The 25,283-nt window shown below is 36.7% G+C and overlaps 1 protein-coding gene and 1 pseudogene across 7 annotated transcripts in view; one reads left to right on the forward strand and one right to left on the reverse strand.

Annotated features, from left to right (window-relative positions):
* UCHL5 (ubiquitin C-terminal hydrolase L5) overlaps nt 1–16,851 on the forward strand; it is a 50,881-nt gene extending 34,030 nt beyond the window's left edge. For 3 of the 6 annotated variants that reach the window (XM_082427548.1, XM_082427544.1, XM_082427546.1), the window contains 4 exons: nt 489–591; nt 1,754–1,864; nt 11,724–11,822; nt 16,386–16,851. In XM_082427548.1, the coding sequence (XP_082283674.1) occupies nt 489–591; nt 1,754–1,864; nt 11,724–11,822; nt 16,386–16,430 (358 nt within the window). In that variant the 3' untranslated portion in view covers nt 16,431–16,851. Of the gene's footprint in view, nt 1–488; nt 592–1,750; nt 1,865–11,723; nt 11,823–15,111; nt 15,150–16,385 lie in introns of all 6 variants that reach the window. The other 3 variants (XM_082427543.1, XM_082427545.1, XM_082427547.1) reach the window with 2 other exon arrangements.
* Nucleotides 16,852–16,995: 144 nt separating this feature from the next.
* Nucleotides 16,996–19,209, reverse strand: LOC309644389 (ferritin light chain pseudogene; annotated as a pseudogene). The gene has a single exon. The product of its transcript is annotated as a ferritin light chain pseudogene (transcript).
* Between the last annotated feature and the right edge of the window lie 6,074 nt (nt 19,210–25,283).

The following is a 25,283-nucleotide window of genomic DNA, read 5'->3' on the forward strand; positions in this document are numbered from 1 at the left end:
ATGAGTTTGGAAGTATTCCCTCCTCTTCAGTTTTTTGGAATAGTTTGAGAAATAAAGGCATTAATTCCTCTTTAAATGTTTGGTAGAATTCCCCTGTGCAGTCCTCTGGTCCTGGAGTTTTGGTTGTTGGGATTTTTTTGTTTGCTGATTCAATTATATTACTAATAATCAGTCTGTTCAGATTTTCTGTTTCTTCCTGATTCAGTCTTGGAAGATTGTTTCTAGGAAAGTATCCATTTCTTCTAGGTTGCTCAATTTGTTGGTGTATCATTTTTCATAGTATTCTCTTATGATTGTTTGTATTTTTGTGATACTGGTTGTAACTTCTCCTCTTTAGGAAAGATTTTTTAAAATGTCAGTTTTTATGGTTAGCCAATTGGTAGATCTGTGTTTACCCCAGAGAATAAGGGAGTAATCACAATAGATTATCTTAATTGTAATAGTGTTACATTTCTTTACTACATTATAAACTTTAATTTTTTTTTTAGGTACAGTGAAGGTGAAATTCGATTTAACTTAATGGCCATTGTGTCTGACAGAAAAATGATATATGAACAGAAGATAGCAGAGTTACAAAGACAACTTGCTGAGGTTTGTGACCATGTTTTTATGTACAAAGTTCTAGCTTAGTTATTCTCTCAGGGAAACTATTTATTTTCTTCTTTCCTTTTTTCCTTCTTCCTTCTTTCTTTGTCTGAAATGTAGATTTAATCAAGTATCCTGAGTGGTAATTAAGAGAATATGCTCTGGAGTCAGGCTTCTTAGATTCAGCTCCTGCCTTTGCCACTTAGTGGAAGTATGATTTTGAGTGTATTTCTTTGTGCCTCAGTTTCTTCATGTAAAGTAGGGATAATAGTATTTACCTTAAAAGGTGGTTGTGGGGCTTCCCTGGTGGCGCAGTGGTTGAGAATCTGCCTGCCAATGCAGGGGGCACGGGTTCGAGCCCTGGTCTGGGAAGATCCCACATGCCACAGAGCAGCCTAAGCCCGTGAGCCACAACTACTGAGCCTGCGCGTCTGGAGCCTGTGCTCCGCAACAAGAGAGGCCGCGATAGTGAGAGGCCTGCGCACCGCGATGAAGAGTGGCCCCCGCTCGCTGCAACTAGAGAAAGCCCTCGCACAGAAATGAAGACCCAACACAGCCAAAAATAAATATAAATAAATTTAAAAAAAAAAAAGGTAGTTGTGAAGAATAACTGAGATAACGTATATATAAACCACTTAAAAAAGTGACTGACAAATAGTATGTGCTAAATAAGTGTTAACAATTTACTGTAATTTCATTATATAATTAAGCAAGTTAGAATATATTTCTTACAGAATTAATTGGGCACATTTAGATTCACATGTAATCTTTACTCTTCCTTATGATGATTATCTTTCTAGTAAATATGATTGGAGAAGAGAATTAGTAATAGACAAAGACTTTTTTTTTATGTTCCTTTGATCACATTTTCATGAGTATATTTAAGCAGATTTACTTTATAGCTCAACAGCAGATTATAGCAATTCAGTTTGCTACAGTATAGATTGTTTTTAGATAAAAATTCATATGTATTGTTGTAGAACATAGAAAATTGGAAGATACTACTTAGCTTTTATCCTTTAATATTGCAGTTAGTAAGTTGGTATTCTATCACCAATATTAAGAATAAAATTTGAAAATGATTGTACTATGTTTATCATTTAAAAATAGCTTAGACTTAAGCCTCAGTCATTAGGGTGTGCTATTTCTTTTTCTTTCCCCTAAGGAGGAACCCATGGATACAGATCAGGGTAATAACATGTTAAGTGCTATTCAGTCAGAGGTTGCCAAAAATCAGATGCTTATTGAAGAAGAAGTACAGAAATTAAAAAGATATAAGGTATGTACTTTTTATTTGTTCCTTTAATGTTTTAATATAGAGTGGTATATTTTGACACGAAGGTATGTTGAATGCTTGATTGTTTTTTCCCCATCATTTACACTTTTCCAGAATAATGTGTTGAGTCCCTGGCATCCAACAAAGGTAACTAGTGAGGTTTCTTTCCTTTTTTTTTTTTTTCTTTTTTTCAAGTATTATTACAAACAGATATTTAACATATTTGATGCTAAAGTTCACTGCAGTTATTATTGATGCTCAAATTATCCCATCTTTAGCCATTGGAAGCCACTTCAGACTGTCTCCTAAGTCCTTTTGATGTGACTCTCTTCATCTTTGATAGCTTCCTTGCTTTCTAGTATGACAAGATGTTTCAGACTCACCTTGTACATTTCCTGCTTCAGACTTGGAATCAGCCATTTTTTCAAGAAGTCCTGAGTGCTTTTGGTGAGAAATGGTATTTAGAAACCATTATCTGGTTGCTCAGAGTGCTCAGTCATACTGATTATTCATTATTTCTAGGACTTTTCAGAGCTAAGAAATACGTTTTTTTTTCTTGTTTTATTTTTGAAGAGAAAATGCAACATGAATTCATATTGATACTCAAATTTAGGATTAAAGGGCTTTATATTTGAAGTTAAGCATTTGTATCTTTTCACCTGAAAGTCTTGGTTTCTATCAACATTAACCTAATTACCTATTTGCTTTATGCTGTCTATCTGTATTTGTATGTATATATAAAAAGGTTCAGAATAACAGTGCCAGTAGTGTTAATAAAAACTGAGAAGTTTTTTCTTCAGTTAATTTTTTCCTTAGGATATATTACATTTTGGATGTGCAATCAAATTAGCATATTTTAAAATTCATCTGAAAAAATTTTCTCTTGGTGTCATTCTATCACCAACTTAATACAAAGTTGGATTCGTTTTTTAGATTTTGCTTTCCAGTTTTTTTAGGGTTTTACATTTTTAAAATTTATTTTAATTATGTCAAACATTATATAACTCAGAGTAAAATATTAAGCAAGGCTGTCTTTAATAATGTCATTCTCCTTCACTTGCAGTCTGTCTGATAAGCTTTTTTTTTTTTTTTAAACATCTTTATTGGAGTATAATTGCTTTACAATGGTGTGTTAGTTTCTGCTTTATAACAAAGTGAATCAGTTATACATATACATATGTCCCCATATCTCTTCCCTCTTGCATCTCCCTCCCTCCCACCCTCCCTATCCCACCCCTCTAGGTTGTCAAAAAGCACCAAGCTGATCTCTCTGTGCTATGCGGCTGCTTCCTGCTAGCTATCTGTTTTACGTTTGGTACTGTATATATATCCGTGCCACTCTCTCACTTTGTCCCACCTTGCCCTTGCCCCTCCCTGTGACCTCAAGTCCATTCTCTAGTAGGTCTGTGTCTTTATTCCCGTCTTGCCACTAGGTTCTTCAAGACCTTTTTTTTTTTTTTTTTTTTAGATTCCATATATATGTGTTAGATACGGTATTTGTTTTTCTCTTTCTGACTTACTTCACTCTGTATGACAGACTCTAGGTCCATACACCTCACTACAAATAACTCAATTTCGTTTCTTTTTAGGGCTGAGTAATAGTCCATTGTATATATGTGCCACATCTTCTTTATCCATTCATCTGTTGATGGACACTTAGGTTGCTTCCATGTACTGGCTATTGTAAATAGAGCTGCAGTGAACATTGTGGTACATGACTCTTTTTGAATTATGGTTTTCTCAGGGTATATGCCCAGTAGTGGGATTGCTGGGTCGTATGGTAGTTCTATTTTTAGATTTTTAAGGAACCTCCATACTGTTCTCCATAGTGGCTGTATCAATTTACATTCCCACCAACAGTGCAGGAGGGTTCCCTTTTCTCCACACCCTCTCCAGCATTTATTGTTTCTAGATTTTTTGATGATGGCCATTCTGACCAGTGTGAGATGATATCTCATTGTAGTTTTGATTTGCATTTCTCTAATGATTAATGATGTTGAGCATTCTTTCATATGTTTGTTGGCAATCTGTATATCTTCTTTGGAGAAATGTCTATTTAGGTCTTCTGCCCATTTTTGGATTGGGCTGTTCGTTTTTTTGATATTGAGCTGCATGAGCTGCTTGTACATTTTGGAGATTAATCCTGTCAGTTGCCTCATTTGCAAATATTTTCTCCCATTCTGAGGGTTGTCTTTTCGTCTTGTTTATGGTTTCCTTTGCTGTGCAAAAACTTTTAAGTTTCATTAGGTCCCATTTCTTTATTTTTGTTTTTATTTCCATTTTTTTCGAAGGTGGGTCAAAAAGGATCTTGCTGTGATTTATGTCATAGAGTGTTCTGCCTATGTTTTCCTCTAAGAGTTTGATAGTGTCTGGCCTTACATTTAGGTCTTTAATCCATTTGGAGTTTATTTTTGTGTATGGTGTTAGGGAGTGTTCTAATTTCTTTCTTTTACATGTAGCTGTCCAGTTTTCCCAGCACCACTTATTGAAGAGGCTGTCTTTTCTCCACTGTATATTCTTGCCTCTTTTATCAAAGATAAGGTGACCATATGTGCGTGGGTTTATCTCTGGGCTTTCTATCCTGTTCCATTAATCTATATTTCTGTTTTTGTGCCAGTACCATACCCTCTTGATTACTGTAGCTTTGTAGTATTGTCTGAAGTTAGGGAGCCTGATTCCTCCAGCTCCGTTTTTTCTTTTCAAGATTTCTTTGGCTATTTGGGATCTTTTGTGTTTCCATACAAATTGTGAATTTTTTTGTTCTAGTTCTGTGAAAAATGCCAGTTGTAGTTTGATAGGGATTGCATTGAATCTGTAGATTGCTTTGGGGAGTATAGTCATTTTCACAGTGTTGATTCTTCCAATCCAAGAACATGGTATATCTCTCCATCTATTTGTATCATCTTTAATTTCTTTCATCAGCGTCTTGTAATTTTCTGCATACAGGTCTTTTGTCTCCTTAGGTAGGTTTATTCCTAGGTATTTTATTCTTTTTGTTGTAATGGTAAATGGGAGTGCTTCCTTAATTTCTCTTTCAGATTTTTCATCTTTAGTGTATAGGAATGCAAAAGACTTCTGTGCATTAATTTTGTATCCTGCTACTTTACCAAATTCATTGATTAGCTCTGGTAGTTTTCTGGTAGCATCTTTAGGATTCTCTATGTATAGTATCATGTCATCTGCAAACAGTGACAGCTTTACTTCTTCTTTTCCGATTTGGATTCCTTTTATTTCTTTTTCTTCTCTGATTGCTGTGGCTAAAACTTCCAAAACTATGTTGAATAACAGTGGTGAGAGTGGGCAGCCTTGTCTTGTTCCTGATCTTAGTGGAAATGGTTTCAGTTTTTCACCATTGAGAATGATGTTTGCTGTGGGTTTGTCATATATGGCCTTTATTATGTTGAGGTAGGTCCCCTCTATGCCCACTTTCTGGAGAGTTTTTATCGTAAATGAGTGTTGAATTTTGTCAAAAGCTTTTTCTGCATCTATTGAGATGATCATATGGTTTTTCTCCTTCAATTTGTTAATATGGTGTATCACATTGATTGATTTGCGTATATTGAAGAATCCTTGCATTCCTGGGATAAACCCCACTTGATCATGGTGTATGATCCTTTTAATGTGCTGTTGGATTTTGTTTGCTAGTATTTTGTTGAGGATTTTTACATCTATGTTCATCAGTGATATTGGCCTGTAGTTTTCTTTCTTTGTGACATCTTTGTCTGGTTTTGGTGTCAGGGTGATGGTGGCCTCGTAGAATGAGTTTGGGAGTGTTCCTCCCTCTGCTATATTTTGGAAGAGTTGGAGAAGGATAGGTGTTAGCTCTTCTCTAAATGTTTGATAGACTTCGCCTGTGAAGCCATCTGGTCCTGGGCTTTTGTTTGTTGGAAGATTTTTAATCACAGTTTCAATTTCATTACTTGTGATTGGTCTGTTCATATTTTCTATTTCCTCCCGGTTCAGTCTTGGAAGGTTGTGCATTTCTAAGAATTTGTCCATTTCTTCCAGGTTGTCCATTTTATTGGCATATTGGCTTGTAGTAATCTCTCATGATCCTTTGTATTTCTGCATTGTCCGTTGTTACTTCTCGTTTTTCATTTCTAATTCTACTGATTTGAGTCTTCTCCCTTTCTTTCTTCGTGAGGCTGGCTAATGGTTTATCAATTTTGTTTATTTTCTCAAAGAACCAGTTTCTAGTTTTATTGATCTCTGCTATTGTTTCCCTCATTTCTTTTTCATTTATTTCTGATATGATCTTTATGCTTTCTTTCCTTCTGCTAACTTTGGGGTTTTTTTGATCTTCATTCTCTAATTGTGTTAGGTGTAAGGTTAGGTTGCTTATTTGAGATGTTTCTTGTTTCTTAGGGTAGGATTGTATTGCTATAAACTTCCTTCGTAAGACTGCTTTTGCTGCATCCCATAGGTTTTGGGTCATCGTGTTTTCATTGTCATTTGTTTCTAGGTATTTTTTGATTTCCTCTTTGATTTCTTCAGTGATCTCTTGGTTATTAAGTAGTGTATTGTTTAGCCTCCATGTGTTTGTATTTTTTACAGATTTTTTCCTGTAGTTGATATCTAGTCTCATAACATTGTGGTCAGGAAAGATACTTGATATGATTTCAATTTTCTTAAATTTATCAAGGCTTGATTTGTGCCCCAAGATATGATCTATCCTGGAGAATGTTCCGTGAGCACTTGAGAAGAAAGTGTATTCTGTTGTTTTTGGATGGAATGTCCTATAAATATCAATTAAGTTCATCTTCTTTAATGTATCATTTAAAGCTTGTGTTTCCTTATTTGTTTTCATTTGGATGATCTGTCCATTGGTGAAAGTGGGGTGTTGAAGTCCCCTACTATGATTGTGTTATTGTCGATTTCCCCTTTTATGGCTGTTAGTATTTGCCTTATGTATTGAGGTGCTCCTATGTTGGGTGCATAAATATTTACAATTGTTATATCTTCTTGCGTTGATCCCTTGATCATTATGTAGTGTCCTTCTTTGTCTCCTGTAATAGTCTTTGTTTTAAAATCTATTTTGTCTGATATGAGACTTGCTACTCTAGCTTTCTTTTGATTTCCATTTGCATGGAATATCTTTTTCCATCCCCTCACTTTCAGTCTGTATGTGTCCCTAAGTCTGAGGTGGGTCTCTTGTAGACAGCATATATATGGGTCTTGTTTTTGTATCCATTCAGCGAGTCTATGTCTTTTGGTTGGAGCAGTTAATCCATTTACATTTAAGGTAATTATCGATATGTATGTTCCTATTCCCATTTTCTTAATTGTTTTGGGTTTGTTATTGTAGGTCTTTTCCTTCTCTTGTGTTTCTTGCCTAGAGAAGTTCCTTTAGCATTTGTTATAAAGCTGGTTTGGTGGTACTGAATTCTCTTAGCTTTTGCTTGTCTGTAAAGGTTTTAATTTCTCCGTGAAATCTGAATGAGATCCATGATGGGTAGAGTAATCTTGGTTGTAAGTTTTTCTCCTTCATCAGTTTAAATATGTCTTGCCACTCCCTTCTGGCTTGCAGAGTTTCTGTTGAAATATCAACTGTTAACCTTATGGGAATTCCCTTGTGTGTTATTTGTTGTTTTTCCCTTGCTGCTTTTAATATGTTTTCTTTATATTTAATTTTTGATAGTTTGATTAATATGTGTCTTGGCGTGTTTCTCCTTGTATTTATCCTGTATGGGACTCTCTGTGCTTCCTGGACTTGATTAACCATTTCCTTTCCCATATTAGGGAAGTTTTCAACTATAATCTCTTCAAATATTTTCTCAGTCCCTTTCTTTTTCTCTTCTTCTTCTGGGACCTCTATAATTCGAATGTTGGTGCATTTAATGTTGTCCCAGAGGTCTCTGAGACTGTCCTTAATTGTTTTCATTCTTTTTTCTTTATTCTGCTCTGCAGTAGTTATTTCCACTGTTTTATCTTCCAGGTCACTTATCCGTTCTTCTGCCTCAGTTATTCTGCTATTGATCCCTTCTAGAGAATTTTAAATTTCCTTTATTGTGTTGTTCATCACTGTTTGTTTACTGTTTAGTTCTTCTAGGTCCTTGGTAAACGTTTCTTGTGTTTTCTCCATTCTATTTCCAAGATTTTGGATCATCTTTACTATCATTATTCTGAATTCTTTTTCAGGTAGACTGCCTATTTCCTCTTCATTTGTTAGGTGTGGTGGGTTTTTGCCTTCCTCCTTCATCTGCTGTGTGTTTCTCTGTCGTCTCATTTTGCTTATCTTACTGTGTTTGGGGTCTCCTTTTTGCAGGCTGGATGTTCGTAGTTCCCGTTGTTTTTGGTGTCTGTCCCTAGTGGCTAAGGTTGGTTCAGTGGGTTGTGTAGGCTTCCTGGTGGAGGGGACTAGTGCCTGTGTTCTGGCGGATGAGACTGGATCTTGTCTTTCTGGTGGGCAGGTCCATGTCTGGTGGTGTATTTTAGGGTGTCTGTGGCCTTATTATGGTTTTAGGCAGCCTCTCTGCTAATGGGTGGGGTTGTGTTCCTGTCTTGCTAGTTGTTTGGCATAGGGTGTCCAGCACTGTAGCTTGCTGGTCGTTGAGTGGAGCTGGGTCTTGGTGTTGATGGAGATCTCTGGGAGTATTTTGCCGTTTGATATTACATGGAGCTGGGAGGTCTCTTGTGGACCAGTGTCCTGAACTTGGCTCTCCCAGCTCAGAGGCACAGCCCTGATGCCTGGCTGGAGCACCAAGAGCCTTTCATCCACACGGCTCAGAATAAAAGGGAGAAAAAAGAAAGCAAGCAAGAAAGAAGAAGATAAAATAAAGTAAAATAAAATAAAGTTATTAAAATAAAAAATAATTATTAAAAAATATTTTAAGTAATTAAAAAAAAGAAAGTAAGAAAGAAGAGAGCAACCAAACCAAAAAACAAATCCACCAATGATAACAAGTGCTAAAAAGTATACGAAAAAAAAAACAAAAAAAACGGACAGAGAGAACCCTAGGACAAATGGTAAAAGCAAAGCTACACAGACAAAATAACACACAGAAGCATACACATGCACACTTACAAAAAGAGAAAAAGGGAAAAAAATATATATATCGCTGCTCCCAAGGTTCACCTCCTCAATTTGGGATGATTCGTTGTCTATTCAGGTATTCCACAGATGCAGGTTGCATCAAGTTGATTGTGGAGACTTAATCCGCTGCTCCTGAGGCTGCTGGAAGAGATTTCCCTTTCTCTTCTTTGTTCGCACAGCTCCCGGGGTTTAGCTTTGGATTTGGACCCGCCTCTGCGTGTAGGTCGCCTGAGGGCGTCTGTTCTTCGTTCAGACCGGAGGGGGTTAAAGGAGCAGCTGATTCGGGGGCTCTGGCTCACTCAGGCCGTGGGGAGGGAGGGGTACGGATGCGGGCCGAGCCTGCGGCGGCAGAGGCCGGCATGATGTTGCAGCAGCCTGAGGCGTGCCGTGCGTTCTCCTGGGGAAGTTGTCCCTGGATCACGGGGCCCTGGCAGTGGCGGTCTGCACAGGCTCCCGGGAGGGGCGGTGTGGAGAGTGACCTGTGCTTGCACACAGGCTTCTTGGTGGCGGCAGCAGCAGCCTTAGTGTCTCATGCCCGTCTCTGGGCTCCGTGCTGATCGCTGCGGCTCACGCCCGTCTCTGGAGCTCGTTTAGGCGGCGCTCTGAATCCCCTCTCCTCGCGCACCAGGAAACAAAGAGGCAAGAAAAAGTCTCTTGCCTCTTCGGCAGCTCCAGACTTTTTCGCGGACTCCCTCCTGGCTAGCTGTGGTGCACTAGCCCCCTTCAGGCTGTGTTCACGCCGCCAAACCCAGTCCTCTCCCTGCGATCCGACCGAAGCGCAAGCCTCAGCTCCCAGCCCCGCCCGCCCCGGCAGGTGAGCAGAGAAGTCTCTCGGGCTGCTGAGTGCTGTTCGGTACTGATCCTCATGCGGGAATCTCTCCGCTTTGCCCTCTACACCCCTGTGGCTGCGCTCTCCTCCGTGGCTCTGAAGCTTCCCCCCTCCGCCACCCGCAGTCTCCGCTCGCGAAGGGGCTTCCTAGTGTGTGGAGACCTTTCCTCCTTCACAGCTCCCTCCCACTGGTGCAGGTCCCGTCCCTATTCTTTTGTCTCTGTTTTTTCTTTTTTCTTTTGCCTTTCCCAGGTACATGGGGAGTTTCTTCCCTTTTGGGAGGTCTGAGGTCTTCTCCCAGCGTTCAGTAGGTGTTCTGTAGGAGTTGTTCCACATGTAGATGTATTTCTGATGTATTTGTGGGGAGGAAGGTGATCTCCAAGTCTTACTCTTCCGCCATCTTGAAGCTCCGCCTGATAAGCTTTTTTCAGAGAGTGAAAAGAGTGAAGGAAACTTCGAATTTTGTAGGACTTTGGAAATGGTACTTATTCAATTTGTCATGTTTGTCACAGTAGAAAAAGCAGTTTTTCATTTGAAGTTCAGTTGAAGGCAGGGATTATTCTTTTTCTTTCTGTTGCTTACCACAGTGTCAGAATAATGCTTTGCAACACACTTAACAGCCAACAATGTGATGGTTAGAATACGTGGACCTTGGACTAGTAGGATTCCTTCAGGTGGAAGTGGTAGGGACTGGCTCCAGAGTATTCCAGGCAGGAGAAAGGACGGCTGAATTTATGGTGACAGGAAAGTAAGGGATGGAAACTTGAATGTTATCTTCTATTTTATGTGATATAAAAAAAGACCTACCTATTTATATATTCTTATGCAGTGTTGTTACATAATTAACTAATTTTTAATATTTGTCTAAAATAAAACTTAAGTTTTTAGAATCTTTGCTATATTGTTGGAGAATGCTTTGTTCAAAAAAGTAAAATGATTCTTATACTGATATAAAATGAACATGTTAAGATTTTATTTAGTTCATTAATTGAGCAAACCTGTAAGATGTCACAACTATTTCAAAGGAGACGTCAAAGAAGCTCAAATTTATATGAAATATAGGAATGTTGAAACGAATTCACAAAAGATGGAAACTTTTTTCTTCCCCTATGGGAAGGGAAGTAAATGGAACCTCTACCAGACAGTGAAAGGTTGCAATCACGTAACTTGGGAGAGCATACTTTAGACAATGCATAGTTTTCCACTGAAGCACAGACAGTCCCTACAGTCTATTTGCTTTTGGTCAAAAATAATGTCAAAGAAAGATTGTTCTTAATCACACAATAAAGCTGGTCTCATTAGGCATGGCTTTATTATTTACATAGGTGTAGTAGCAAGAGTGTTAATTTATCATGTGGACCTTCTAAGTTTGATTTCCTTTTTTTTTTTTAAGATTTAATTTTATTTATTTTTGGCTGTGTTGAGTCTTCGTTTGCTGCAGGTGGGCTTTCTCTAGTTGTGGTGAGTGGGGGCTACTCTTCGTTGTGGTACGCTGGCTTCTCATTGTGGTGGCTTCTCTTGTTGTGGAGCACAGGCTCTAGGCACGCGGACTTCAGTAGTTGTGGCACGCAGGCTCAGTAGTTGTGGTGCACGGGCTTAGTTGCTCTGCGGTATGCGGGATCTTCTTGGACTAGGATTTGAACCCGTGTCCCCTGCATTGGCAGGTGGATTCTTATCCATTGTGCCACCAGGGAAGTCCCTCTAAGTTTGCTTTCATAAGTTAAGTTTTCATAAATTATCTCAGATTAGACTTTTAAAAGCCTCTGTTATTTGCTAAGCCAAGAGTAGGAAGTGACACCCAGGGGACTCTCTCCACATGTTTTATTGTAATTAGTCTTTATTCTCAATGGCAATGGAAATCTCATTATTTCTCATATTTTTTTTTATGAGAATGGAGGATTTTCTTCCGTTTCTATTTTGAGTTGGAGGCAAAAATTAAAATATCAGAAACTTAGTGAAAATACAAAGTTAGTGTGGTTTGATACGTGTTTTATTTTCAGATTGAAAATATCAGAAGGAAGCATAATTATCTGCCGTTCATTATGGAATTGTTAAAGACTTTAGCAGAACACCAGCAGTTAATACCACTAGTAGAAAAGGTAAGTATTTTACTGGTGAGTACTTAAATTAGATTTAGATTCTCCAAAAAATGTTATTTGGCTTGAGAAGAGATAAAATTTGGTGAAGCTTTTTATTTTTATATTTTGCTCTTACTTACTGTTTTTCATCCAGAGGAACATTAGTTCAATCTAATATTGCAAAATAAAAATAAGGAATTGCATTACTGCTTTAGCGTTCCAGAATCCTTAGTGTCAGGAATTCAGGTTGTGCTATATTAGAATGAAATTTAAAACATTTTTCTTTCTTTAGCTGAAAACAAATTATTAATTTTAATTATTGAAATAATAGATTTTTCTTATTTAATTTAGCAAAAATTTGAATTATCATCGAATTTACTACTAGAATGAAGGGGGAAAAAAACATAACCTAGCCTAAGAAATAGGTTTTCTTATTCCTAAGTTATTACTCTTTCCACTGAGGGAAAACTAGCATAGGTTAGTGAAAAATTTGGACCATTAACTTAAAGACCAGAATACATAGTAGGTTTTTTTTTTATTATTAATTTTTAAGTTCATGAAACAAAGATACATTTCAACCCAGCCGTTTGATATCATCATAAATTCTAAATAATACAAGATGTGACTTAAGGTTTTTATATATACCTTATTATCTAGATCCTGAACATGTGCTTCAACTTTTAGCATTAAATGTAAAAATTGTTGCAAGAAGACTGCTAAGTCTTCTCTTTTCCATATAGGTTTTTCTATTCATGTATCTCAGGGTGTTAAATCATAAAAGTCCAAGATGGGAAACTGATTTTTAAAGTTTTAGATTAACAGTTAGGGTCCTGTGATTCTCAAAATTGCCTGGTTAACAGAGTACCTCGATATTATATTCTTTGTATGAAACACTATGAAATATTTCTCTGTTGAAAATATTAAACAAAATGAAATATAGACTGTTATGCTCAATTGTATGATGTATCAGGTATTAAGTATAGATAAATATTATTAGGGACCAGACAAATGTTATTAGAGAAATTTTAAATATATTTGTTTTGCTTTAAAATTGGCCTGTGAGTAAACTTTTTTGGGCAAGTTAAGAAAAGGACCATTCTTATTTGATTTTAATGACAGTATATTTCCATAATTTTTAAAAAAGCATAGTTAGAGTACAATAGCTTTTCAGCTTTTACATTAGAACCATAATTCCTTAGTTCACATTATTTTGGACACAGGGTGGCAGTATATGAATGCCTAGTGTTAGTGGAATACCAACTCAGTCTCTTCTTATGTTTGCATTTGTTTTATTGAATATAATACAAAGACATTATTATATGTCTGTTTTATTGAATATAATACAAAGACATTATATGTCTGTTTTATTGAAAGGGTAGTTACTGACTTGCTTGTTCTTTGACTAATATTGTACAAGCAATATTGAGGTACATTTCTTTCTGTATAGATACTATACAGAAAGATACTGTATATGCAGTATCTTTTATGTGCCTAGATTCTGAAGGGAATTCAGATTCATTATTTGATTAAAATTTTTGAAATGTTTTGATTATTTATCCAACATTTATCTAGCTGAAACTATATTTGAGGCAGTCTCTTAAAGTCAATGGATATATACATAATTAAGACACATTTTTCTCTCTTAAGCAGCTTAGTTGGGGAAAGGAATACATGATTATAGTACTGTGCTCGATAGTATTATTCTGATAAGTGCTAGAATAAAGTCATGCTAAAGATTCTGCGGCATCACAGGGTAGCTCCTAAATAGCTTTATGCTACTTAAAATTTCACGTCCACAAATTCTGAATCTGTGGTGAGAATTAAATGCTTAATTTCTGCCAATAATCAGCTTCCTTAGCACAAATATATTTTTGTTCATCTTATTTTGAAAAAAGAAATCATATATCATATTGAAATATCACTTTCTGCTGGTAAATGCAAATGTTAAAAATTAAAACACAATAAAGATTAGATTTTACAATTATATCCAATATAAAGACTTTAGTAGTGAAAATTACTTAATAAGTAATACTTCTAAGAAAAGAATTACATGTAGAATTCAGAAATGGATTATTATGTCAAAAATCCCCCCCTTCCCCCCAATGCCAAGTGAAAGTAGAAAAGATGTGGCTAGTCTAGGCAGTGTTGTTACGTGCTTAAAGCCATCCAGGATCAGATTTCTGAGTAATTGGAGGCAGGCCCTGACTGCCTGTGATGGTGTGGAAGTATTTGACCTGTGGAAATCTTTTCATTTTACAAAATAACAAAGAGTGAGGACTTTGATTCTCCCAAGAGCATGTGGCTTTAATGAATTAGGTTAAGATCTTGCCTTGTAAGTGTTCTTGTTCTATGGAGCTTCTGTTCTTATCTGATCAGTTCATTGAGTATACATTACATAAAGATTGCTCAGGAGGTAACCTAAAAATGTAAAGTTATAAAACTTCTTGTGCCATAGACCAAATCTGTTCCTTAAAATATAAAATAAAATCAGCTATATTAAGATTTCATTTGTAGAACTTTTATTCAGACACATTTACAATTCTTTTAAAATTTTATCTCAACCTTTATATGTATTTCTGAATTACTGTCTATCCCAGGTTTTTAACAACCGCCAATAACCTACCATAATTTAAAATCACAGATTTTGTTGCTATGGGGGATTCAAAGCACAGTACTGAATTTTGTCCAGATTTTACTAAGACATTATAATTCAGTTGGTAACAAATAATCTGCAGAACTTACTTTTTCTATCTCTTAATAGAAATAAGGTAGAAGAATAAAGTTATCCGCAATAATATGTACATTAATACCTATGATTACAGAATTTTCTGACTTGAGTCAGCAATTTTTAGTATCTCACTAGCACACTAAATAGAAGGAAAGTATTTCTTAACAGTGAACATTTTTTCCATGCTATTTTGAAATACAGTATCTTTTATTTTTTGACAAAGGCAAAACAGAATACAGACTTTCAGTTTAAATCTTAGATATGTTACTTAGCTGTTATGTTATTAGCTGTTGCTTTTAGGCAAGTTATTTACTTTATTATAGAATCTATTTCCTCATCTATAAATTGGGAATCACACTTCTCATTCTTAAGGGTTAAATGAGATAATATTGGCCAAGTTCATAATATGTGCTCAATAAGGTGGTAATTATTTATAACTTATTTTATTTAACTTACCCTTAGTTTTATCTGAATTATATAGTTTAATACATGTATGATACTCTGCATTATATGTCTTTGCTTTTTAAATTATGTTGTAAAATTTATGTCATTAACCAGTAGATTCATTCCTGTTAATCCTAGTAAACTTCCTGTATATTCAGAGATCATTAAGAAAAGAGGTACATATTTTTATTTCCAAATTACATCTAAAATTGAATAGTATTTTTATTATTTGGAAACAGAAGACTTCTTTGAGAAATTGTACATATCAAATTACAAATTATGCTTGTTATCTAAAAATGTTTATGCAAGCAATTTTTAAATTTTTATATGGTATGTATAACATATTTCTTCTTAATATATTCTAAGGCATTGCACTTAATTTTATCATACGGTTGTATGATAATTCTATTATCATTATAATGCATTATAAAAAAAAGATTATAGTTCTTATTAAAGAAGTTTTTTTTCTTAATTGTATAATAGCAAAAGTCTAATTTATTTGTTCCTTTCTGATTCAAGTGCCATAGTGGAAAGAACATTATATTCTAGTCTTCTAAAATCTTGCTTCTCAAAGTGTCACCTGAGGACCAGCAGACTTGGCATCACCTGAGAGTTTGCTAGAAATTTAGATCCTCAGGCATTTTACCAATTCAGCCTGCATTTTAACACAGTCCCCAGGTCATTGGTCTCTACATTAGAAGCACTGCTATAGAATATGTGTCTTTTGACCTCTATTGAGGTTTTGTTATATATTAGCTGTGTGACTTGGTCAAGTTTGATAACACCTGTAAGCTCTGGCTTCCTCATCTGCTAAAAAGTGAAATAGAATTACTGTGTTCAAGCTCTATACTTGTTACGAGGTTCAAGTGAAACAACTTGTGAAAACATTTTTTTGGTCTTACATGACCGAAAAAAGCCTCACTTATATGTGAGGTTTATCAACACTATGGGTATATAATCCTTAGTTATGTTAAACTCATTTAAACTATTATGTTAAATTCATTTATTCAAATATGCAGAAATTAATATAGAATTTTTCATATACTCAGTTTGTATGAGAAATGGGCACATGTGTAAATATATTGTTTTGAAACAGTTATGAATGAGTATGACTTTATAGGATGAGTAATTTTGTATTTTTAAATTGTTGCCATTATAATAATACATTTCAACTTCAGGTAAGAAAGAACTGCAAACCAAATATGATCCTTTTTTATTGAGGGCAAAGCATAACTATATCATTGTCCAGGAGTAGTTTGTTGTGAGTCTTATAAAAGATAATTCTCTAGAAATCTTGCAAACAACGCATCTCAAGCTTTTTAGCTTAAGAATGCCCTCTTAGACACATTTCATTTTAATATGAACTGGAACAGACTTTTAAGATTTTATAGTATACTGTCTTTAATTTCTAGGCAAAAGAAAAACAGAATGCAAAGAAAGCACAGGAAACCAAATGAAGAGGAAGATGCTTTGGGATGTGTACACATTTCTGCTTCTGCACTTACTTTCAAGGAAACCATTAAGTATAAAGAACTTTGAGCAACATCCTAATCGGCTCAGCGCACGTTTGGCAATAGTCCCAGTCTGTCTCGTCTTCAATGCATGGATTCATAACCTCTCCCTGCCTGCATCATGTGCATGTGGTGCATATTAAATAAAAGTGGTGTTCAGAGCGCTTGCCTAAATCCTATTATATGACATTGGATCTGAGAACTCCTGTTGGTTCTCTGGATAGATAACTACCATAATGAACCGTAATGAACTACCATAATGAAAATGGACAGATGATATTCTCTACCTGTAATTGTTATAATTAATCTTCCAATCTTCCAGCTTGGTTAAATGCTTAAAATTTATAAATGTCAGATCTTGATTAAATGGAGTCTCTTGTTTCTTCTCATCATTAATGAAAAAATCAGTATTTCTGTCTTTGATATCTAAATATTTTGAAGATTTAAAAACTGAATTTTATCTTCTATACCAATTATTTGTAAAAGCTTGATTTTAAAGGAGATCGTTTGAAAAGAACAGAAGTATAGTTTCTGGGCTTCCCTGGTGGCCCAGTGGTTAAGAATCTGCCTGCCAATGCAGGGGACATGGGTTCGAGGCCTGGTCTGGGAAGATCGCACATGCCACGGAGCAACTAAAGCCCATGTGCCACAGCTGCTGAGCCTGCGCTCTAGAGCCTCCAAGCCACAACTACTGAAGCCCACGTGCCTAGAGCCTGTGCTCCGCAACAAGAGAAGCCACCGCAATGAGAAGCCCACACACCACAACAAAGAGTAGCCCCCACTCGACGCAACTAGAGAAAGCCCACGCACAGCAACGAAGACCCAACGCAGCCAAAAATAAATAAATAAATGTTTTTTTTAAAAAAAGCATAGTTTCTAGTGATTTCCATTGCTACCAGTAGAAAAAGTAAAAAAATCCCAATTTTATTAGCAAACTTTTTTCAGTGTTTGGGATTATTTTTGTATTGTAGAATTATTTCAGGAAGGTGTATTATGCATCAAAGCAAAATTTTAGGTTAAGAACAGATTGTAAATCTTAAAGATTTTTGGTGCTACTCTCAGTTTGGCAACATTTTGTATCTTTATAAAGAAATGGGGGGTTTAGCAATTCAGGCTATCTGCTTTTTTTAAAAAAGGATGATGGTGGTGGTGGAGGATCCTTCTTTGCCAATTTGAACAAAATTAGTACAGCCAAGTAGTTTCCAAGAGCCATTTATCGTTTGCCCGCAATGGAATTGGGAGTTGCTTTGTTTTTTATTTTATAAAATAATATTGTATTCTTGCTCTTAATCTTCTTTTCCAAGTTAAACTTTAAAGGAAATTTTAGGGCTTCCCTGGTGGCGCAGTGGTTGAGAATCTGCCTGCCAATGCAGGGGACACGGGTTCGAGCCCTGGTCTGGGAAGATCCCACATGCTGCGGAGTAACTAGGCCCGTGAGCCACAATTACTGAGCCTGCGCGTCTGGAGCCTGTGCTCCGCAACAAGAGAGGCCGCGATAATGAGAGGCCCGCACACCGGGATGAAGAGTGGCCCCCACTTGCCGCAACTAGAGAAAGCCCTCGCACAGAAACGAAGACCCAACACAGCCATAAATAATAAATAAATAAATTTTTTTTAAAAAAAGGAAATTTTATAAAACATATTTATAAAGGAAATCTACTTTTTTCTTTACTAGGTACCTTTCTGAAATTGATAAATGACTTTTTAATATTTTATTATGGAAAAGTTTAAACAGGTAGAGAGACTGTGTACGCATCCTCTAGTTTCAAACACGTGAATTTTTTTTAAGGATTTTTTTTTTTCCTGTAAAAAGCTTTATTGTTTCCATTTGGTCCAAGGGTTGGGAGAGGGCTCCAGCGTGTTGAAAAGGTGCCTACTTGCTGCCGAGAGCTGCTTCAGGCAGCAGCCCTGACACTAGAGGGGCTCCTCAAAGGCCCCTGGACTTTGGAGGCTCCTCGTCGTGCTTGAGGATGAGCCTTTCGGAGAGATACTGGCCCAGCCCAGCCTGGGGGCCAACCAGCCTGCAGAGCTTAGTCAGGTGGTCGCCCATCTTCTGGATGAGTTTCACCTGCTCGTCTAGGACGCGGCCCTCCCGGAAGTCACAGAGGCGGGGCTGTGCGCCGGCAGAACCCAGGGCACGCAGGTCCATGAGGGCCTGATTCAGGTTCTTCTGCATGAACACAGCGGCTTCAGCAGCGTCCTGGGTTTTATGCCACTCCTCTTGGGACGGCTTCTGCACGTCCTGGAAGAGGGCCAGGTGGCTGCAGTGGTTTTGCATTTTCAAGGGTCGCTCAGCGCCCTCACGCTGCTCCTCCGCCGATTCGCGGAAAAAGTGGCCCACGCGCTCCAGAGGCACAACGCTTCGTTGGAAATAGAAGCCCAGAGAGAGGTAGGTGTAGGAGGCCTGCAGGTGCATGTTGACCAGGCGGTGGAGGACAGCCTCCACCTGGGTGGAGTCATTCTGAGGAGTCCTGGAGCTCCCAGTTGATGGGTTAATAAGGAGTTAAGCTCAAAAAATGGTGTTGACCTGGCCTGGTGGCCGAGGATAGCTGAGTGGCTGATTCCAAAAGTTAAGACTGGAAAAAAGGTTGGAGGGTGGTCAGAGGCTGGAACGAGGGGCGTTCCTGGGTCTGTTCCGTCCAAACACGGTTGAAGCAAGAGACAGATCCTCGGGACCACCGAGCACACTGCCTAAGGATTGTTTTTAGGCTTACTACACTGTGGTATTTTTTTTTTTTTTTTTTTTTAGCTGCGTGGCATGTGGGATCTTAGTTCCCCGACCAGGGATCGAACCTGTACCCCGCGCAGTGGAAGCGCGGAGTCAACCACTGGACCGCCAGGGAAGTCCCTACACTGTGGTATTTTTAACTAATGTGGGGAAGACCTGGTGGGAAGTTGAGTAGTAAAATTAATGAAATATTTTTCATACATAATTTCAGTTGAAGGTCATGAAGAATTTGTAGTTTTTCATTTGTGGGTAAACCTATTTCACTTTGGAAACGATAGTGATTATGGACTGTTTTCAAAGCCATGATACAGTTTAACAATGATTTCATAAGGATTGTTTTAAGCTCATCTTGAGCCCATACATTTATTTCAACTTAATTTATATACCCTCTTTTGTAGAGTCTTAAATTTTGTAAAGCAATACAAGGAGTATTGTAGTAGGTAGTATGCAGTAATCAAGGACGGTGTGATACTGGCGTAAGGATCAACAAATAACTCAGTGGGATAGAAGAGAGAGCCTAGAAACAAATCTACATTTATATGGTCACTTGATTTTTGACAGAGGTAGCAAAGCAATCCAACAGAGAAGGGAAATCTTTTCAACAAATGGAGCCGGAACAGCTAAATATCTCCATGGAAAAAAATGAACCATGATCCCCTACTTCACTAAAATGAACTTGAGATGGATCACAGACCTAAATGTTACAGCTAAAATACAAAGGTTTTTAGAGGAAACAGAGGTGAATATCTTAGGTGACAGAAAACAACCATAAAAGATCTAAAATTAGTGTTCATGAAAATTAAAAACTTGTCATTGAAAGATGCTTTTAATAAAAGTAGCTAGTATCAAGTGACATTTAAAAATTAGCTTTATTCTGGAAAAGGCAAGGCAAGGGGTTTTCCCCTAGAGCCTCTGGAAAGGAACATAGCCCTGCTGACATCTTAGTTTTGGCTCAGTGAGACTCATTTTGGACTCTGACCTCCAAAACTGTAAGAGAATAAATTTATGTTGTTTTAGGCCAAAAAGTAAATAAATAAATATTAGCTTTATAAAATCACTGAGTTAATAGATATAAGGATATTTTCTTATTAATCTAATTCTAATAAAATTCCTTGATAGGCGTTTCCATAGCTTAAGAATGGTTTATTTTATCTGCTTCCTTGATTGCAAATGCATTGTGACCCTTCATGATAATTTCTGCCAGTGAATAAAGAAGTATGACTTATCCTTTTCTGCGTCCTAAGTCATGAAGCTAGTGGGTAGAGAAAATGGAGGAATAAAGAGCAATTCAGAAATACATAAATGTTAGTTATGTGGGAAAAAAAATTTTTTTAAAGAAATGTTTAAAAGAAAGTCTGATTTGCTCATTTCACTTTTGCCCTTTCTTTTCTGAAATCTCATGTAATGATTGGGTAGGTGAAGGCACTTCCATTCTGTTTTATGCCTTTTAAAATAGCCAATTCTAAGGGATATACTTCTGCTGTTTTAAACAAAGAAAGCTCACCAACAGCTGCGGTACTGGCTAGTCTCAATTTCATATGTTTAGTTCCCAAGATAGCTGCCCTTTTTCTAGCAGAGAGCAGTCAGCTTGACTGTGTCACTAGAATAGACAAATATTTGTTCTGAGATCATGAACCATGGGGACTTGCTCCTCTGCTTACACTATGATACATACTCCTGTGTGTGCTACAGTGTTACATGCAGATTAATACCTTTAGTTACTAATCCTAGTTGCCTAAAACATTTCAGGATACATTCAGAAATTGCTCTTTTCCTGCAAGAGGATTCTGTTTTTGTTTCAGAAAAAACATGGCTTTTAAGGTTTTCCCTTAAAAAAAAAAAAAAGAAAACTTAAAGATAAGCAAAATAAAATTGAAATTACCCATAGTTCTACCACCAGAGATGACTACATTAACATGTTAGTGTACTTAGTGATCCTTTTTCCCCACATGTTTTTGTATGTTAGTCTCACATGCCCTCTCCACATTCTGAAATAGATTTGTGTAGTATACATTATTTTTAAAGTTGATGACACACAATTTATATTTTTTGTATCATTGACGACTTACTTGCAGGAAACAAACCACTCTAGCTATTTTAAGAGGAATGGGAATTAATATTAGGAATTTTGAAACTACTTAGTTCCTTACAAAATCATTGGAAGGTATGGAGAAATGGGCTCAAGTTTGGGTCCCCAGAAAAGACTCCAGCAAAACATACGCAACTGCTACTACTGCAGCGGCCAAGGGGTTCGCCAGTGGGGTTTCTGACGTTAGAACAGGCTGCAGACGTTGTGTTCTGGGAGTGTGGACCTGCCACACTGTCTGCAGGCACCCAGTGACCATACACGGGAAAGCAGAAAACTGCCACCTCTCCCTGGCTGCACATGCCATGGAGATGGCTTCTGCCTTACTTGTCACTTCCAAGTCTTACGTTAGGTTTTCTGCAAAGGAAGTCTGGGAAATTGTTTTTTTTCTTTTTTAACATCTTTATTAGAGTATAATTGCTTTACATTGGTGTGTTAGTTTCTGCTTTATAACAAAGTGAATCAGTTATACATATACATATATCCCCATATCTCTTCCCTCTTGCGTCTCCCTCCCTCCAACCCTCCCTATCCCACCCCTCTAGGTGATCACAAAGCACAGAGCTGATCTCCCTGTGCTATGCGGCTGCTTCCCACTAGCGATCTATTTTACGTTTGGTAGTGTATGGAAATTGGTTTTTAACTCTTCAGTCTGCAGAGTAGGAAGGCACTCCAAGGATGGAGGACGAGGTCGATGTGGGTGCTGTGTGCAAACCCACTTCACACATTATTACGTTCTTCCACCGCAAAACAATTTCTCCTTTTCACATAAGTAATACGTGTTTATTTTAGAGAAATGAGAAAATACAGAGAAGAAAAAATATATAAAAATCAAATCTAATCCCGTTACCGAGAGATAATCAGTGTTGGTATTCTGATGTAGATCTCTCCAGAGAATGTGTTTACACTCACACATGTAATAGATATTTTCTTTTTCTGAAAATGGGATTATGTTGCATGCTATTTCGCCCTAAACTTCTTTTCATATTAATAATTATGCTTATATCACATCTTTTTTTAATGGCTGCTTAGAATTCCGTTGTATAAATATGCTTTAATGTATTTAACAAGCCCCCTATCGGGGCTTGTAAGGAATAAAGCGTAGAAACGGGCAAACTGGATAGTTCAGTTTTTAGGGGGGAATTTTATTTTTTAAGGTAAAGTGAATTCCTAGATCAGGCAAGCATACATGTTCTTTAATTTGTTATTTTCCTTAGCACATAGTTACTGGCACTAAATCCAGTGACTGACCCAACTAAAGAGTCACCACTTGAAGCATACCTAGTCCTTTTGTTTTTGACTTGATATGTTAACATCTTGACATACCTTTCAAGATATGGTAATATCTTTGATTAATTTATTCTTTGGTAATTTATTCAACATACCTGAGTTGTTCTAGATGCTGGAGGTATAGTGGTGAATGAGATAAAGCCCCACCCTCATGGTGAGACAAGTAATAGACAAGCCTGTCTAATGTAATTTTTCAAGTAGCAGTGAGAACTGTAAAAAGAAACTGGGACAGAAGGATGGAGGGAGCTGAGGTTTGATAGGATGGCCATGGAAAGTCCCTTTAAGGAGATGATATTTAAGCAGAGACCTGAATGAAGAGAATTTTCTTTCTGAAGTACTGACTCAGCAATATGAAAGTGAATCACATACTGGCAGAACCAACATGTAATAATTCAGAATATTAACTTGCAGTAATGTTTGATGACAGTTGACTTGGGGTGTCAATATGAAAATAGGTTGAATAAAAGTTACATTTAGAAAATGTAGGTCCTAGAAAAGGCTAGAACCACTGGCCTATCCTTTTTAGGCTATCCAGATATTTTACATGATAAACTTCTCTAACCCTTTCTTGTAGCAATAATAATATAGTATTGACTAAACCATAATTCCAGTGGTAAAAGCCTCATGCAAGTGTATTTTTAAAAACAATTTGATATACATATGATTAAAGATGTAAACATTAAAACTAAAACAAATGAAATTACTACAAAAAAATGGGAGAATATTTTATTATTTGGGGGAAGGGAAAAGCCTCTAAGCAAGAAATAAAACATTAAAAAAAATAGAAAAAGAGAATCCAGAGTGAAATGCTTGATTCTATAAAAATTTCTGTATAATAACATACCTTATTAAAGACAGCAAGCCAACAAAATCTTAACCATAAAAAATGTAATATGTATATTGGAAGTATAATATCTAATACACAGAGAGCTCTTATATAAAAAAAAAAGGAAAAAGGAAAAGTTTACCCAGGAGAAAAATTGGCAAGTGATAAGAACAAGCAATTCACAGAAGAAATTGAAATGGCTAGTGACATTATAAAAGATAGTAAATCTCACTAGTGATTAAGAAAATGAAAGTTAAAATAATAAAGGGATGACCTTTTCCTGTTAGATTATGAAGAAGTTAAAGTGATTGCAAATGGCCATTTTACAATATGCACGGAAGTAGGGCAGGCTCCTGGAACAGTGGTAGAAGCCTTTTTGAAAAGCAAGTTGGCAATTGTCAAAATTCAATGGTCTGTATCCTTCACAACAATTTCACTCCAAAAACCACATTACAGATGTATTCAGACACCTATACAGAGACATGTATAAGAAAGTTCTTTGTAGCATTATTTGTCATAGCAAGTAACTGGAGACATCCTAGAAGCACAGCAATAGGGAACGGGTAAATGAGTTATAGTATGTTGGAATACTGTGCAATCACTGAAAAGAAGGAGGTGAATTTCTACGTATTAACATGGAAAGATGTTTGATATATCTTTGAGGAAAAAGTAAGTTGCATTATAGTGGTGTAGATTTTCTGAAAAAAAAATCTTACATGGATATATAAGAATAAAAAATATTTTAAAGTATCACACCAAACTCTTAATAGTTACTAGTGTAGGAGCTTAGAACTTTAAGGGTGAAGTGGGGAATTTTCCATTTTAAATGTATAGGTTTCTGAGATAATTGAATTTTTCCGATGAGAATATATTAATTTTATATTCTAAATAATATGTAAATAAACTGTATCAGTAAATTAGCTAATTATTCTCATAACAAAAGTATTGGCAGGATTTTTTTTTCAATAAGATGCTCCCTAAGTGCAGTTAAGCATGAACAAAACATAAACAAATGCAGTTTCTATACATATATACACACATATACATATATAAAACACATATATTTGAAATAAATGTATTTATTGTGCAATCTAAGGCATGCCTAGAATGCCTTCTGAGCAATAATAATACAGCTGATTATGGAGTACTCCCCACTGGTGGCCATTTCCCTAGCATTTTAACTATATTATTCTATTTTACTTTCTTCCTCCTAACTATTATTTTTTTTCCTTTGAATCAAACCATCTACAGTCTGGCTACTCCAAGTGTGGCCCACAGACCAGCAGCACCAGCATCAGCTGGGGACTTGTAAGAAATGCAGACTCTCCTTGCCTCAGACCAATGGAATCAGAATCTGCATTTTAACAAGGTGCCCAGTTGATTCCTATGCACACTAAAATTTAACAAGCACAGCCTCACCTGTTATTTTTATATTTACAGAAATAAGTATTGTTTTCCTAATCAGCGGGCATTGGGCTTTATTTGCTGCACTTGAGAAATTGGTTTTAGGATTTTTACAGTTTCTGTAGCAAAATGCAAAAGTGCAGTCGATTAGAAAATTTATTAGGAATAAAATGCGAAACCGTTCACAATGTGCCAGGCACTGTCCTAAGTATTTTTACGTAGTAACTCTAATCCCCACATGATAGGAAGTAAATCCTATTATCTCCATTATTCAGATAAGGACACGAAATCGCTAAGATAGTTACTTGGTCAAGTTCACACAGCTAGTAAGGAGTAGACCTAGGATTCAAACTTGAGCTGAGGCTCCTGAATTCATATTCCTTTCCTTTCCTTCTTTCCTTCTCTCTCCCACTCCTTTTCCCCTTCCTCCCTCTCTCTCTTCCTTTTTACCTCTCTTCATTTCTC

This window comes from Balaenoptera physalus (assembly GCF_965194825.1).
Source record: "Balaenoptera physalus genome assembly, chromosome: 1".
Taxonomy (NCBI): domain Eukaryota; kingdom Metazoa; phylum Chordata; class Mammalia; order Artiodactyla; family Balaenopteridae; genus Balaenoptera; species Balaenoptera physalus.